We start from the raw sequence: 16,104 nt of genomic DNA, 5'->3' as shown, positions 1-16,104 counted from the left end.
TTTGTATGTGAATGTTCTAAACTGCTAACCAACTCAAGCTCTCACGGAAGCATCTGGTCAGATTGGCACAGGAATTGCAGACAACTTGGAGAAAAAAATAATAAAAACAAAGATCTTGAACTGAGTAGAAACCCATGTATTATGTGTGTGTTATGGCTGAGGATAAAACAAGGGCTCAGATGTTTTGCATTTTGTTAAAATTTGAAATGGAGAAATGTACACTATTTTGCATGTTGTTCAATCAACTCTAGAATTTTATTTAGCTAGACAATAACCATTAATTCAAATTATGCCTCAAAATCTCACACACACACACACACACACACACACACATTATATATATATATACATATAAAATGTATGTGGAAATATTCCTTGCAATAGGGTCCTTGTGGAGCAGGTATCCCTGCAGTGCTTTGGACACATCCACACCTGTATCCCATACCAAGTGTTAAGTATTTGGAATACCACTTCTGCAATCTTGGATCAAACTCATTTAAACCAATTTCTTAGAAATTTAAGATTTCACTTAAAATAACAAATAGTTGTTTTATAATTTCAATTGTAATAATAATTAAATTACAAACAGTGAGACAATTTATCTTGTTCAGGTCCTTAGAAAAAAACACAACAGTCAATCATATTAAAATCTACTATATAAAATCTACAGATACTGTTTGGCATATCAAAGATGCACAAGAAAGAAGTATAGAAATGGGCCCTGACTTCAAATAATTTATATTTAGGGGAAAATGTTAACAAATATGAAATAATTATAGCATGATTGGTTGTTACATGTAAGAAAAGATCAGGTATAGTAAAGTAGCCTTATGATAAAGCTGGGAACAAAGTTTCAATCTCTTAGCTGTCATTTGAATGATGACAGGAGTATACTAGTTTGTGCATGGATATTTCTCATTGTGTCCCTCCCAGAGGTAGATCAAGGGAATGCTAACTGAATTTCATTTTTTTCCTCTGGATTCTACTCCAGGGGAGTATACTGAAGGCAGCTATAAACTTGGAAAAATTTCAATTGCATTTTTTGGAGGACATGCAATAACATATCTGGCCAGAAATAAACCTGTGACACAAATCTCTTAAATAATTTTATATCATTTCTAAACAGATCCTGTCATTTTTACATTTTTATGTAATCAAAAAGTAATTTCACTTTAAATTTGTAAATAAACATACTATGTTAATTAGCATAAGGCTGATGGTAGTGACCATTTAGACCTAGCAGCTCTCAAACTTGAGTATGATCAGAATCAGTGGGAGGGCTTATTAAAAGACAGAATAATGGGACCCACAGCCATATTTTCTGATTCAGTAAATCTGTGGTAGGGTTCAAGAATTTCAGCTTCTGACATGGTCCTAGGTGTTCCTGATGCTGCTGGTGTAGTAGCCACACTTTGAGAACCACTGGTCTGGACATAGAATAGCCTTGCATTTTACTAATATCAGGTCCATTTTTAACTGGGGAGTCAGGCATGCTTTGAGTTGATCCCTGGGACTAGCATAAATACTTTTTTGCATGGGTGTCAGAGAAATTTTACTAAAATTTTTCCATTACCATTGCTTCCCTAATGAGCCCAGAGAAATAACAGACAATTATAAAAAGTGGTTCCATTTAGGGGTTCACATCATAATCACTTTTGAGGCATGTTTAATGTTTTCATTAAACATGGCCAGGTTCTTCCTTGATCTGTTATATCAGAATTACTGGGGAAGAGAACCAGGTACATAATCTTTGAAGAGATATCCACACACATACTTAGTCTAGATCCAACATCTTAAAGCCAACTAACATGAATTTAGATGAAGAAAGAAAATATTAATTGATATAAAAGATTTTAAATAATTTTAATTGATAAAATATACTTATTTAAAAACATGACATCCAGGAGAAATAGATAACTTTCAAATAAACTCTGACATAAAAATATTTAATACTTTTCCTTACATTTCTGTTCTTTTTTCTTCTGCCCCAACATGGACTGTGCTTATGCTTTATCTTGAGCTTCAAGCTCTCTGAATTATTTCATTCAAATTCTTTATCTAAAGTAGAGTCCAGTTGCTTTCTATCACATCACCCTATTTTAATTATCTGCAGTGGCACTTATGTAAGATTTCTCTCATTAATGTGTTTGTTGTTCACTGTCTTTTCTCAACAGTTTGTGACCTTGGAGAGGGTGAGGTCAGTCTTGTCTCTCACTATTTGTTCAGCACTTAGAACCGTGTTATAAGTGCATTTATGCACAGTTACACTGCATAAACCTAACCACTCCTAGTAGCTCAGCCAATTACAGAACATGCTTCTACTTCCAGCCTGTCTCAGAAAGAAACTCATTCCCTAACCACAACGTTCTTCTTTTGTGTGTGACTTTACATTTCTACTAGGAATAATGAAAAATTATGACTTGTTCAAATTAAACAAAAAATTTACTAAAGTTCAATGTTCTGCTCAGAGTGCAATAGGACTAACATCAAAATTTATGAGTACGTATCTAATATAATTCTGTATATTAGGTGACAACTCTTACAATTCCTACCTTCATTTTTTTTTCATATAGTATCCATCTATTCCATAAGCCCTCCTAAAAACTGATTTGGGCAAACATGCAGATTGACTGATTAAACCGCTTTTATATCTATTCTCTTGAATTATTTTCCTCTATTCCTTTTTGGAAACTGTATACCTTTCTTATATTTTCATTATTCATTATCTGAGCAATGTATCTATGGTATTCTGAGTTTTCTTCTGACTGATAGGATTCTGTAAATGAATTATAAAACTGAATTAAATGGAATAAACCTTCATAGAGCATGATTTAAGGACCAAAGAAATTTTCAGGTAGCTGGAAAAAATCCAAACTTCTTTTAAAAAACTCCCCAAACCCTGCTTTGGAGACCTTGCTCTAGGCCTGACTTTTCTTTTTATACATTACTGTTTATGATTTGTTTAGATCCTGTAAATAACATATTTCTAGGCCCCTCCTCTAGAGATTTTGCTACCTTTGAACTATGTCCAAGGTATTAAAAATACCATAAATAAAAAGGCCGACACTTGTGCATTTTACTTTAAGAAACATTACTCTATAAATTAATTTTGGGGACAAAAATTAATTAAGCATATACTTCCACTTTTCTATATATAGTTTCATCTGAAATACGAAATCAATTCAAATAATCTCAGTCCTTCATTAGCCTCTAAACTCTAACCCATTTACTGAAATGAATATAATTATGCATATTTTAAAAATCATCTCTGCTTTGAAAACTATAGTTTTAGACAAACTGAGATAAACAGAATAAAAGTAAATCCATACTAAGGATTTATAGTCCTTTTAAATGCAGAATTATTTTTGTTTTATCAAAATCCTTACCTCAAATAATGTACCTTTCCTTCTTATTTTGAGCCAGTTAAGTCATCATTTGGATGTTATATTTAAATTTTACTTTATAGAAGAGAAGCATTTAAGCTTAATACATTGCAGGATAGGTAACTTAAGCTGGTAACATTAACATAAAATATACCTGCTTCTTATGGTTCTGATAATGTTCAAAATTATGATCAATCCTACAGATTGATCAATTATACACCTGGGTATATAAACATATACATTTTCAGGAATTTGGAATCTTGTAGAAATTTCAGAAAGTCTCAAGGTGAGAAAAACTGCCAAGTAGAGGCCTCAATTGAACTATCTCCCCGGAGCCCTTGCTTTGGATGAAGAAGGTAGAACCAGAGGTCAAGTACTCCAATTCCTTAGCTTCTTCATTACTTTGAGAATAAGAAAAGAGGGTTACTTCTAAAGCCAGAGTCTTGAGATCATTGAGGTAAATCCTCTTTGTTATTAACTCCAGAGTAACATCCTGGATTTGTGGAGTGAGTGTTAGTGAAGACTTATCCAGGCATATCTCCTTAAATCCAACTGGCCACCTGAACAAAACCAAAGCTCTATGGCTGTAGAATGAAACTTCCCAGGATCAAAGTCCTTAGGCTTATACAGTATAGGCATTGCTATTCACCATGCTCATAATTTTTTCACGTAGATCACAAAACGAGGAATTCCATGTCCTAGTTTTCAATCATTCCTAGAGTTCAGAGCAAAATCTGTCAAAATTCCAAGCTATAGAACATTGCAAATAATTTACTGAAATTAAGAAATTTGATATTTGGAAGAAAGAAAGATATCCCCCCTTTTTGGTTATGTAGAACTGGCGGTTTTACTGTAAGATCTGCTTTCTTATGAATCTGTGTGTGTATTTATTGTAGATTTGCAGGTAAAGTTTGCAAATATGATAAGCCCACATTTTTCCTTTAGTTGTATTCTTTTCACATGGGGCCCCTGGTTATTACTATAAAAGAAGCACTATAACACTATTCTTTATTACTGACTCATCACAAATATTGTTAGTGGAATGTCTACTTCTTAACAATCATTCTAGTCACTTAAACCATGTCATATTCAAAGCACATCAGCTTTTAAAAGGGCTTTCAAAAAGTGACTATGGTGATCAATTAATTAAAATGTATCATGTGCTTTCAAACAGAATGTGTTTTGTGGTTCTGAGATTTACTCTTCTATTGTTGACATTATATATTAAGTGCACAACTTAGTTACAAATGGCAACTACAAACAGAACCCTTGGACTGGAGTTCTCTGGGTGATTTGTATCAAATGAAATCAAGTACAATCACCATAGGAATAAAAGAGTCTGTTTTTTCTTTGCAGAAAGAATTTAACAATGACTGTAAGCTGAAGGAGAGGATAGAGGAAAATGGATACAATACCTATGCATCCTTTAACTGGCAGCATAATGGGAGGCAAATGTATGTGGCATTGAATGGAAAAGGAGCTCCAAGGAGAGGACAGAAAACACGAAGGAAAAACACCTCTGCTCACTTTCTTCCAATGGTGGTACACTCATAGAGGAAGGCAACGTTTGTGGATGCAGTAGAACCAATGGCTCTTTTGCCAGGAATAGTGGATATTCTTCATGAAGACAGTAGCTCAAAAGGCAAAGACACATTGCAGATGTCTGCTTGCTTAAAAGAAAGCCAGCCTTTGAAGGTTTTTGTACTCACTGCTGACATATGATGTTCTTTTAATTAGTTCTATGTCATGTCTTATAACCAAGATATAGGCAGATCGAATGGGATAGAAGTTATTCCCAAGTGAAAAACACTGTGGCCGGGTTTTTGTTGTTCTTGTTGTTGTAGTTAAGTTTTTGTTTTTAAACCTCTGAGATAGAACTTAAAGGACATAGAACAATCTGTCGAATGAATGATCTTCAGGAAAGTTATTTATGGAATAAGAACTCATATCAAAGACTTCATTGATCATTCAAGCTTAATGAATCAATGAGCAGTAATACATGCAAGCATTTACTGGAAAGCACTTGGGTCAAATCACATGCACAACCAAAGGAGTTTTGGATGTGGTCTCATGGAAGAATTAAATAGAATTTAAAAATATAAACATGTTAGTGTGAAACTGTTCTAACAATACAAATAGTATGGTATGCTTGTGCATTCTGCCTTCATCTCTTTCTATTTCTAAGTTATTTATTTAATAGGATGTTAAATATCTTTTGGGGTTTTAAAGAGTATCCTCAGCAGCTGCCTTCTGATTTATCTTTTCCTTTTCTTCAGCACACCATATGCATGTTCATGACAAAGTGTTTTTAAAATTTGGCCAACACTTCAAAAATAGGAGTTGAGATTAGGGAAGCAGTATGAGTGCCTGTGTGCTATCAGTTGACTTAATTTGCACTTTTGCAGTAATAACCATCAACAATAAATATGGCAATGCTGTGCCATGGCTTGAGTGAGAGATGTCTGCTATCATTTGAAAGCATATATTACTCCTGAGGCTTCCTGTCTCAAGAAATAGACCAGAAGGCCAAATTCTTCCCTTTCAATACATCAATTTGTCTCCAAGAATATACTAAAAAAAGGAAAATTAACTGCTAAATACATTTAAGTAGCCTAACCTCATTATTACTTATGATTTTTTGCTGTATGTCATGGTGGTAAAGAGGCTGTCCCATTTGTAAAACATCTCTGTAAGTCCCGCATGATGCATCTTTCCCAAATAAACTATCAAAGAATTTGGTATGAAGTGCAACTCTCCCAGGGGCTTAAACTGAGCAAATTAAATATATACTGGTATATGTGTAACCATATACAAAAACCTGTTCAAGCTGTATGATCTAGTCTTTACAAAACCAAATAAAACTTGTTTTCTATAAATTTAAAGAGCTTTACAAGGTTCTATAATGTAATCATATCAAAATTCATTTTGTTAGAGCAGGTATAGAAAACAGTACATAAGAGTTTACCAATCATCATCACATTGTATTCCACTAAATAAATACATAAGCCTTATTTGCAGTGTCTGTAGTGATTTTAAAAATGTAGAAAAATATTATTTGTTCTAAATACTTTTAAGCAATAACTATAAGAGTATATTGATGCTGCAGTTTTATCTTCATATATCTTGTCTTGAAAAGTGTTTATTTTTATTGTTTGGACACAGTATTTTGGTACAAAAAAAGACTCACTAACTGTGTCATTTTACTAAAGTTTAACCTCTGGAAAGGCTGATGTTCTGTGATTCTCTTAAAAACTTATTTGTGTCAATGTTTAACCAGTCCTTCCAGGTAATCTGTTATTTTAAAAATTGCTTTATTAAGAAATTTTTTGCATAAAGTAATCCCATAAAAGGTCATTATTTCTCCTATTCTTCAAAAAAAATTGTATTTCAGAAGAAACATATTTGAGGCACTGTGTTTTGGCTTATAGCTTAAATTGCATTTCATCATACTTTGCTTCCAACTTGTTTTTTGACAAATGAGATTCTAAAAATGTTTAATTTTTGTGGTTGGAATCTGGATGTTAATATTTAATTGGTAACTGAGTCTGTGAGCTATAATGTAATGCATTCCTATCAAAACTAGGTATCTTTTTTTCCTTTATTTTAAAACAATAATTGCACCTGACACATGAACATAGACCACCCACAACCAAAATTAAATGTTTGGTGAGATAAATACACATTGGATAACCACAGTGACAGCAAATAGGGCACAGGCTGAATTCTTATTTTACATAGCCATTTAGATTACCAAAGAGACTATGTGTAAACAGTCATCATCATAGTACTCAAGACACTGAAACAGCTTCTTGCAAAATGCATTAAAGGTTGCAGAGGCCAAAAACAGAAAACATTTCCTAGTCTATCCCACACCAATCCCCATCCCCACCCCCACTTACAGAAAGACAAAAAACTGGCCTGGTACGGTGGCTCACACCTGTAATCCCAGCAGTTTGGGAGGCTGAGGTGGGAAGATGCCTTGACCAAGAGTTCTAGACTGACCTGAGAAACCTAGTGAGGCATCCTTCTGTTAAAACAAAACAAAACAAAAAACAAATGTAGTCATGTGTGCTGGCATGTACCTGTGGTCCCAACTACTCAGGAGGCTGAAGCAGAAGGATCTCTTGAGCCCAGGAGCTTGAGGCTGCAGTGAGCTATTATCTTGCCACTGCACTCCAGCCTGGGTGAAAAAGAGCCAGAAAGAAAGGAAAGAGGGAAAAGACAAGAAAGGTAGGAAAGAGAAAAGGAAGGAAGGAAAGAAGGAAGGAAGGAAGGAAGGAAAGAAGGAAGGAAGGAAGGAAGGAGAAAGAGATGAGAAATATTGGTAAGGAGTAATGACATTATTTTGCATTTAAAAGTGTCATATTTGCTTGATATTGAAATAAAATTCTGGTTCCTATTGCAACTACTGAAAAAAAAAAAAAGTTTCAGCCCTGAATGTTGTAGGTTTAAAAAAGAAAATGAGAGATTTTGAGAGCTCAGCCACTGCAGGAGCATGGCCCCTAGCCCACACAGTTAAGGTATATTAGCCACAAATATGTGTCCATTTGAGTTTTCGTTCTGAGAATACTCCTCATAAAGATATAGAATCACTCCCTCCTCCTACCTCCCAAAAGGCTGCACAGTGTACAGTATGTTACATTTAAATAAAAACAATAAAAATGTTTGGAAAAGAAAATTTAAATATTGTCCTTGTTTGTTTTATTAGTCAGAAACTCTACCTGGTAATAAAGAGAGAAGCTCAACTGTTGTGTGCATGGCAGGATGTGGTTAAATGCCCCACAGCCCCAAACAACAACAGAAAAAAAAATTACTCAAACATTTGTAAGGTTTCTTTAATGTTTCACATGTGTGAGTTAGCTATCCTTACTCTAATAACAACCAAATGCTTTCAAACTTTTCTGAGTATTCAGGTCCACCTAATTTACACAGTGGATAAAGAAAAATGAATTGGAAACAAGGATGGCTCGTGAAACAATGGAAGACTTCTGGAGGACAGCCAGGTGGTTGCAGAATCTGATTTCAAGGGGATGATTGACCAATGAATTTGATTTAAAAATTAGAGAGAAAAAATACATAATAATGCCAGTTGTTTCCAGGACCCAAGCAAGTTTATGAACCCAATTTACATACATCAGCATTAATACTGCACAGTTCTAATAATTTCGATGTTGCTAATTCAAGGCTTATAATTATTCAGCAAGTAAAATTTAACTTTTTCATATTAGTGAAGGGTTTAGCTAGCCCAAACTTTGTCTAAAGATGTGTGTGTGTGTGTGTGTGTGTATGTGTGTGTGTTGTGTGTGTGTGTACACATACATAGGAAGCTCAAAATATTTAAGAGAAGATGTCTAGTACATTCGAAGTAGGACATAAACATGAAAGCAGATACCATATTGATTAAGAGTTCTTATTTATTTCATGAAGCAGGACGTTTACAACTTAAACAAAAAATATATATATAAAATGAAAAGAAGTATCTTTGAAGGATGCTCAGGAGAAAAAGGAACTCTGAGTTCTATGAGTACTTAGAAATGAAGCAACAAAGATCTGCTTCCTCTCAAACTTCATTTTTCTCTTACTTACCCTTTATTCGTTTTATTTAGTTGGCTACTGATTGCTTCTAGTCTACTTCTTTCCTACTCCAAACTGAAAACCCCAAACTCCTTTACTACAAGATCCAAAAGGTAAACATCCTAGTTGCAATTCTTATTAGCCAGGTTTGAAAAACATAACAACCTCTAGACCAATCAGTATAAGAGATTTGGGCATTGTGATCGGCCAATCTTCAGTGACGTGACCACAGAGAGGCAAGGTGCAGATTTTGGCAGCCCACACAACTGCAACTAGTGAAGAATAGTACACCAAGGAGACAGCAATGCTGAGCAGGTGCAAAAGCCAAATGGTTGTTTGCTACATCTTATTAAATGAGGCTATTAACGTAAGCACATTTTCTATTTCCCACCAATTCCAATTATTCCCCACCAATTCCAATTATTCTTCACCTATTTGTCCAAATCAGAGAGGTTTCAAGATCTTTCTCTTCCATATGTTCTTCACTATTGAAAGATTATATTTGCTTTGCTTTGTTTTAAGCTAAGAGTGGGGCCCTGGGTATAACTAGGCTCACTGGGGTTTTGCAAACTTTATATTGGGATGAATGCAAGTTTTCACTGAATAAAAATCTGGTCCTTCTACTTCAGCCTATATCACAACATGATGTTATCAATGTTTCTTTCAGTTTACCACAAGAGTATGTGCTAGTATTTTCAAGTATATCAACGTATAGAAAAAATCTGAAACCCTGATGTCATTCATTTGTAAAATAAAAAAAGAAAAAAGGCAAAACCTGCTTCATGTCTTTTACTACATTCAACATGTGACAAAAGAAAAATTTATCACCTAAAGTTTATCTATCCTTTTGCAGAAGAGTAAAAAATAAAACACAAAATGCACTTACAAGTGAATAATCTATGAAAAACACCTTCATAAATACCATGTATTAGTTAAAATGGAATAATCATGATCTAGCTAATGATGTTAAAGGAATTGGTCTTGTTCCTATGTGGCTAATAATGATACACATCTTAAATGCCTAAATCATCTTAGTTTTCCATGTGCCTGTTCCATGATAGCAACTAAAGGCAACAATTTCATACACAGAGAAAAGCCATATGCCAACCATACATGCATGTGGCATGTATTATCTTATACATTTTTATTATCCACCACAAAAGAGCCCATGTTCATTGTTTAATTCAGGCAACTGGATCCTCTAGAGATGAGCACAACAAATGAAGAATCAAAACACCCCATGTTCCTCATTACAACTGTAAATTGAACATATGCCTTCATACAACTTAGGCAGTGACCCTAGATATAGAATAACCAATTGCAGTGTGGCCTTAGCCCTCCTAAAGTTTGGTTTTAATTACCTTATACACATCTTAAATGACTAAATCATCTTACAGTTTTCTAAATTATTTAGTTATTATCTCCGTGGTCAATTTAAGCTGCTGACAATGCAAATATTCTTAGTGAGGACCTTCAAGGGAAGCAAATTAAAACCAGTGTTTCATGAGGTATTATAATTTTTGAAAGACTGCTTTTTATGGTTACAAGAAGTATTAAGGCTGGGGTCACTAATCAAATCAAATCATCATTAAAAATATTTTAAAATCAGGTATATAAACACTAAATGTCTTGATAGCCATTTTTTTCAGTGACATGTCAATATGTTCAGATATCAATGGTATTTAAGTCAATACCTATAACATATTATGAAAAAAATATCTATTTTAGGGAGCTTTCCCACTGAGGAAAACAAAAGAGAAACACTGAAAGATGGCATGCATGTAAATAAAGATACAAACAATATCTTATTTGCTTTCCTGACAAATTAGATACTGGGCATGAAACGCATTTTACAATTTGTGTTTACTGTCATGCAGCAAACCATGAAACCAAATGCGATTTTCAAGTCAGTGTCAGCAATCATTTTCCTCATCTTATAAAGTTCTGCATTTCATCCTCCAAGATCTCCTAAGAAATAGTCAAATCAGTATATTTCAACTGCAGCAATTAGCTTATCTTTCTCTTTCTCATTTTCAGTGCCAGGTGATATTAAGTAACTATGTAATATGTATTCCTCTATTAGACTCACAAGAAAGTGATAGACTTTATTTGGACCAATCATCTACTTCGGCTGCTTCAAATGAGCAAAGACCCCATAGTAACGTTTGTAAAGAATGTTGGAGGCAATTAGTAATGAGAACCTGGAGTTATTGTTACATTCTCCCTACCAATTTTTAAATATTTCTATCTCTCTCCACATATCAGTATTCCCTAGTGACAACATTAATTATCCCTAATCATTTAAATTAATTAATCCTAGTATTGGGAAAAAAATTAAACATAAGGACTACTATGGGTTGAAGTCCTAATTCCCAGTACCTATCAATGTGGCTTTATTCAGAAACAGGGTCAATGGCTTTAATTTAGAAGCAGGGCAATTAGTTAATTTGAGGTCAGGCTAGAGTAGGGTGGGCCTCTAATCTGAATGATGTCTTTTTGAAAACGGAAAATTTAGACACGTGCTTGCACACAGGTACAACTGTCTTAATCCATTCAAGCTGCTATAACAATATTATTATAAATAGAGTGGCTTTTATAAACAATAGAAATTTATTTCTTGTAATTCTGGAAGTCTAAGGCCAAGGTGCCAGTTTGGCTGAATTCTGGTAAGAGCCTACTTCCTGGTTCATAGATGACTGCCTTCTCACTGTATCCTCACAAGACAGAAGGGAGGAAGAAGATTCCAGGATCTCCTTTATAAAGGCACTAATCCCATTTAATAGGGCTCTCCCCTCATTACCTAATCACCTCCCAAAGGCCCCATCCACCTCTTACTACCATCGCATTGGGGATTCAGTTTCAACATAGAAATTTTGGGGAGACAAGCATTCAGTCTATAACAAGAACACCAGATGAACATGAAGGCAGAGACAGGGATGGTGAGTCTTCAAGCCCAGAAACACCAAAGCTTACCAGTAAACCACCAGAAACTGGGAGAGAGGTGTGCCACAGATTCTCCGTCAGGAAAAAACAACTCTGCTAACACCTTGATTTCAGACATCTAGCCCTCGGAATTGTGAAATAATAAATTTCTGTTGTTCAATTCATCCAGTTTGTGATAGTTTGTTACGGAAATCCTACGAAACTAATACATGGCCTGTAACTTAAGAGCACAGAACTCATAGTTGGGAAGTGGTCTGACACACCTGGAATCATAAGGCTTTTAGTCAGTGCAGGAATTGTTTGCTCTAACCTTCATATTAACAAAAAAAATTCTCTTGTTGTTAATATGAACCTCCTAAGGCATGCATGTACAGTTTTGCTCAGTAAATCTTTACCCACAGTTTTGGTTTTGGTTTTTTTTTTTTTTTTTTTTTAATTTTCCTTTTTTTTTTGGTTTTTTTTTTTTTTTTTTTTTGGTAATATCCCTATAGTCATGGGGATGACATATGACCATGGTACGCTTTTCCCTCAAAGTTTTTGTATGCTTGTCCCAATGGCCCTACACGTAACAGGTTTGAATAACTACATTTGACCTATATCTCAATATGCAAATTAGGTAAGTTTGGTGTAGGCCAGAAAATTGAGTGTGGAATAGATACGCTATTGAGTGTCTGATTTTTTAAAATTCTTGACCTTATCTGTTTATTAGAGAAACAAGAAAAAATATAATCAAACCATTATATACAATAAATCTATTCATGGCAGCCTCCATTAACTTCTGATGATTTATAATAGTTTCTATGAAGTAACATATCTCTTAATGATTTCTTTACACAAAAATGTTTGAAATTACACGATCAAGGAGACATGACTACAAAATAATTACACTGGCCAACATATCAAAATTTATACATTCAAATAAATATTGCCCACTTCAGATTAGAACATTAGAAGACTATTGATATTAGTCTTCATCTTAGAAATTAGATGCTTTCTTGACCAACTCTTACATCCTGCCAATGCATGTGTTTGATCCCAGTGACTTGCATCCTATCCATGGAAGTTTATACCAGGGATAGGTACCCGGTCCCACAATCATTTACAGTCCTAGCTTCTGTCTTTTTTAGTCTTTCTTTCCCCAAAATAATTGCAGAATTAACTTCTGAGTCTAAATGCATTACTAAACTGTTTCCTTTCCTGTGTTCCTACTGTGTGCAACTACAAGATAGGTAAATAATAAAGGTACCCTTCTCTGAACACTTTAGTAAATTCATCTGGAACAAACAATAAATAAAACAAAGGAATGCTTGTGTTATGTAGCCAAAAACTACAAGGACCTTTGTAAGTACAGTTACATTTGCCAAACCTTCTCTCCTAATAATGTTATTTCTTTTATTTCTTTCTTTCTTTTTTTTTTTTTTTTTTTTGAGATGGACTTTTACTCTGTAGCCCAGGCTGGAGTGCAGTGGCGCAATCTCAGCTCACTGCAACCTCTGCCTCCTAGGTCCCAATTCAAGCAATTCTCCTACCTCAGCCTCCCAACGTACCACCATGCCCTGCTAATTTTTTTACTTTTGGTAGAGACGGGGTTTCACCATGTTGGCCAGGCTGGTCTTGAATTCCTGACCTCGTGATCTGCCCGCCTCGGCCTTCCCAAGTGCTTGGATTACAGGCGTAAACCACCGTATGTGGCCGATTATCTTATTTCTTAAAAATATTATTGATCCATTAACATCTACCCAGGTTTAAGCACCATAATTCCTTAATCACTATCTAATGCTTCACAGACTTTCTAATCTATCATTCTTCTTTCATAAACATAAAAATCTCAAACTGTCCTTTAATGTTACAGGAAAGTAAAAGTAAATTTAATATCTTTTTAAAAATATTATTATTTTACTTTTTTCTTTTTTTTGTTGTTGTTTTTGGTTTTTTAATTGTCCTTTAGGTTCTGAGGTACATGTGCAGATCATGCAGGATCATTGCATAGGTACATACACAGCAATGTGGTTTGCTGCCTCCATTCCCCATCACCTATATCTGGCATTTGTCCCCATGTTATTCCTCCCCAACCTCCCCACCCCCCACTGCCCCACCCCTAGCTCCCCCCAGCAGATGTGTGATGCTCCCCTCCCTGTGTCAATGTGTTCTCATTGTTTAATACTCGCCTATGAGTGAGAACATGTGGTATTTGATTTTCTGTTCTTTTGTCAGTTTGCTGAATTTAATATTTCAACTAAAAATCTAAACTATTGGGCTAAGAACCTTTGTTTTCAAATTATACTTGACCCATGAGAGAGTCTATATTAATGATCTTCTCTGTTAAAGACACTGTTCAAGGCAAGGATTTCACAACCTCCATGCTACTGATATTTTATGCTGGACTGCCCTGTACCTTGTAGAACATTTAGCAGCATCCATGGCCTCTACTAACTGGATGCCAGTAATGCTCTACCAGTTGTGACAGCTAAAAATGTCATTAATTTGGGGTAAATAAACATTTTTATAATATTGAGTTTTCACCAACCACATACCTATTTTTCATTTCCTTAAGCCTTGTTATATGATCTGCACATTTCTCATTAGTTTTATTGCTAAGTATTTGATAATCTTTACCATTTTGATTTCTGCTTTGGTGGTGATCTTTGTTCATTATATATTTTGACTAACCATGAGTTTGTAATTTTAAGTTCACATGGGAAGATGTATTGTCTAGTGGATATTTGGGGCAAAAATCCATTCTTCACTGATAACTTACTGGTGAAGCCAATAGTATCTAAAATGCTGACAGTGCTTTGCATCTTATTCTCCTATCTTCACCATGTGAAATTCCACCTCCATTGAACTGTTAGTAGTTAAATAAGCAAAGAGATATCAGACCTTCAACAAATTAGGCCTCTGCATAGGAAATAAAATTATGGTGGGATAACCCAATGCTAAATGATTATAGGAGGACTCAGCATTCAAAATACCATAAATAGACTTTAAGACACAACACAGTTTTATTACCAGAAAACTTGTTTAAAATTTGGGTGCTGTATCAAATGCAGCAAATTAGTTGAAATGTTGATCGCTCTCCTTCTACTTTATTTATTTTATTTTATTTTATTATTTTTTTGGAGACTAAGTCTTGCTCTGTCCCCCAGGCTGGAGTATAGTGGCACAGTTTTGGCTCACTGCAACCTCGGCCTCCCAGGTTCAAGCAATTCTATCTCAGCCTCCTGAGTAGCTGGGGTTACAGTCATATGCCACCAGGCCTTACTAATTTTTGTGTTTTTAGTAGAGAGGAAGTTTCACCATGTTGGCCAGGCTGGTCTTGAACTCCTGACCTTGTGATCTGTCTGCCTCAGCCTCCCAAAGTGCTGGGATTACAGACGTGAGCCACTGCACCTGTCCTATCCTTCTACTTTAATATATTAATCTTATAAATGAGAAAACTGAAGTTCATTTTACTTCCTATAGCTTACTGCTAGATAATGAAGTTGGTGTCCGACTAAAATCATTCTTCTTTCCATTATGTATGCACTTTCCAAAATATAAAACAAATCAGAACTATATTCTTTATAGCCCAATGTTCAATTTTCAGAAATGCAATTCTAAGGATAATAAAAGTGTTTCATTTTAATGACACATCTTACACTGTGGATACTTTGGGGGAGGAATAGCATATACTTTTGAATTAGAAAAACGTAACTTTTAATCCCAACTCTGCCAATTTCTAGAAGTAAACTTAGAAAAGGTACCTCATTTAAGGTAAAAAAATGAACAAAGATCTTGGATAATCATTCCTAACACTTGGGACAGTCATAAGGACTGAATATTATCCTCTTTGTTAACTGTTTTGTATAGCTCCTGGCCAGAATTAAGTGCTCAGCACATGTTGATTCTCCCTTTTCTGGTCAGTTGTGAACATTTATTAAAGTTTCCTTATGTGCTAAAGTAATGACTGGGTCACCCTCAAACTCTCCACATTTTCTCAGGGGATTACTTTATTACACAGATTTCAAGTTTGATTTGTGTAGTATTTCTTTTTCAGAAAATCTTTTTCTGACTATTGACTAGATCATCATTTTATATCAAAATCATGTCTCTCTCAGCACTGTGGATTACTGGGTACGGGGCCAGCTCATGAGGTGGTAGTTTGTTCCTGAACCACATTTTTTCCTCTTGGGAATATGGCCTTTCTAAAGCAACAGAATACAAG

General features: G+C 34.8%; 1 protein-coding gene across 1 annotated transcript in view; it reads left to right on the top strand.

The window, feature by feature from the left end:
• Positions 1–6,265, top strand: part of FGF10 (fibroblast growth factor 10) — an 82,251-nt gene extending 75,986 nt beyond the window's left edge. The window contains exon 3 of the mRNA XM_017533186.2: positions 4,740–6,265. Coding sequence (XP_017388675.1) covers positions 4,740–4,937 — 198 coding nt within the window. The 3' untranslated portion in view covers positions 4,938–6,265. The remainder of the gene's footprint in view (positions 1–4,739) is intronic.
• Positions 6,266–16,104: the final 9,839 nt, after the last annotated feature.

This window comes from Cebus imitator, unplaced genomic scaffold (assembly GCF_001604975.1).
Source record: "Cebus imitator isolate Cc_AM_T3 unplaced genomic scaffold, Cebus_imitator-1.0 Scaffold80, whole genome shotgun sequence".
Taxonomy (NCBI): Eukaryota; Metazoa; Chordata; class Mammalia; order Primates; family Cebidae; genus Cebus; species Cebus imitator.
Note: the sequence above shows the minus strand (reverse complement) of the source record. Positions and strands in the feature narration are given on the sequence as shown.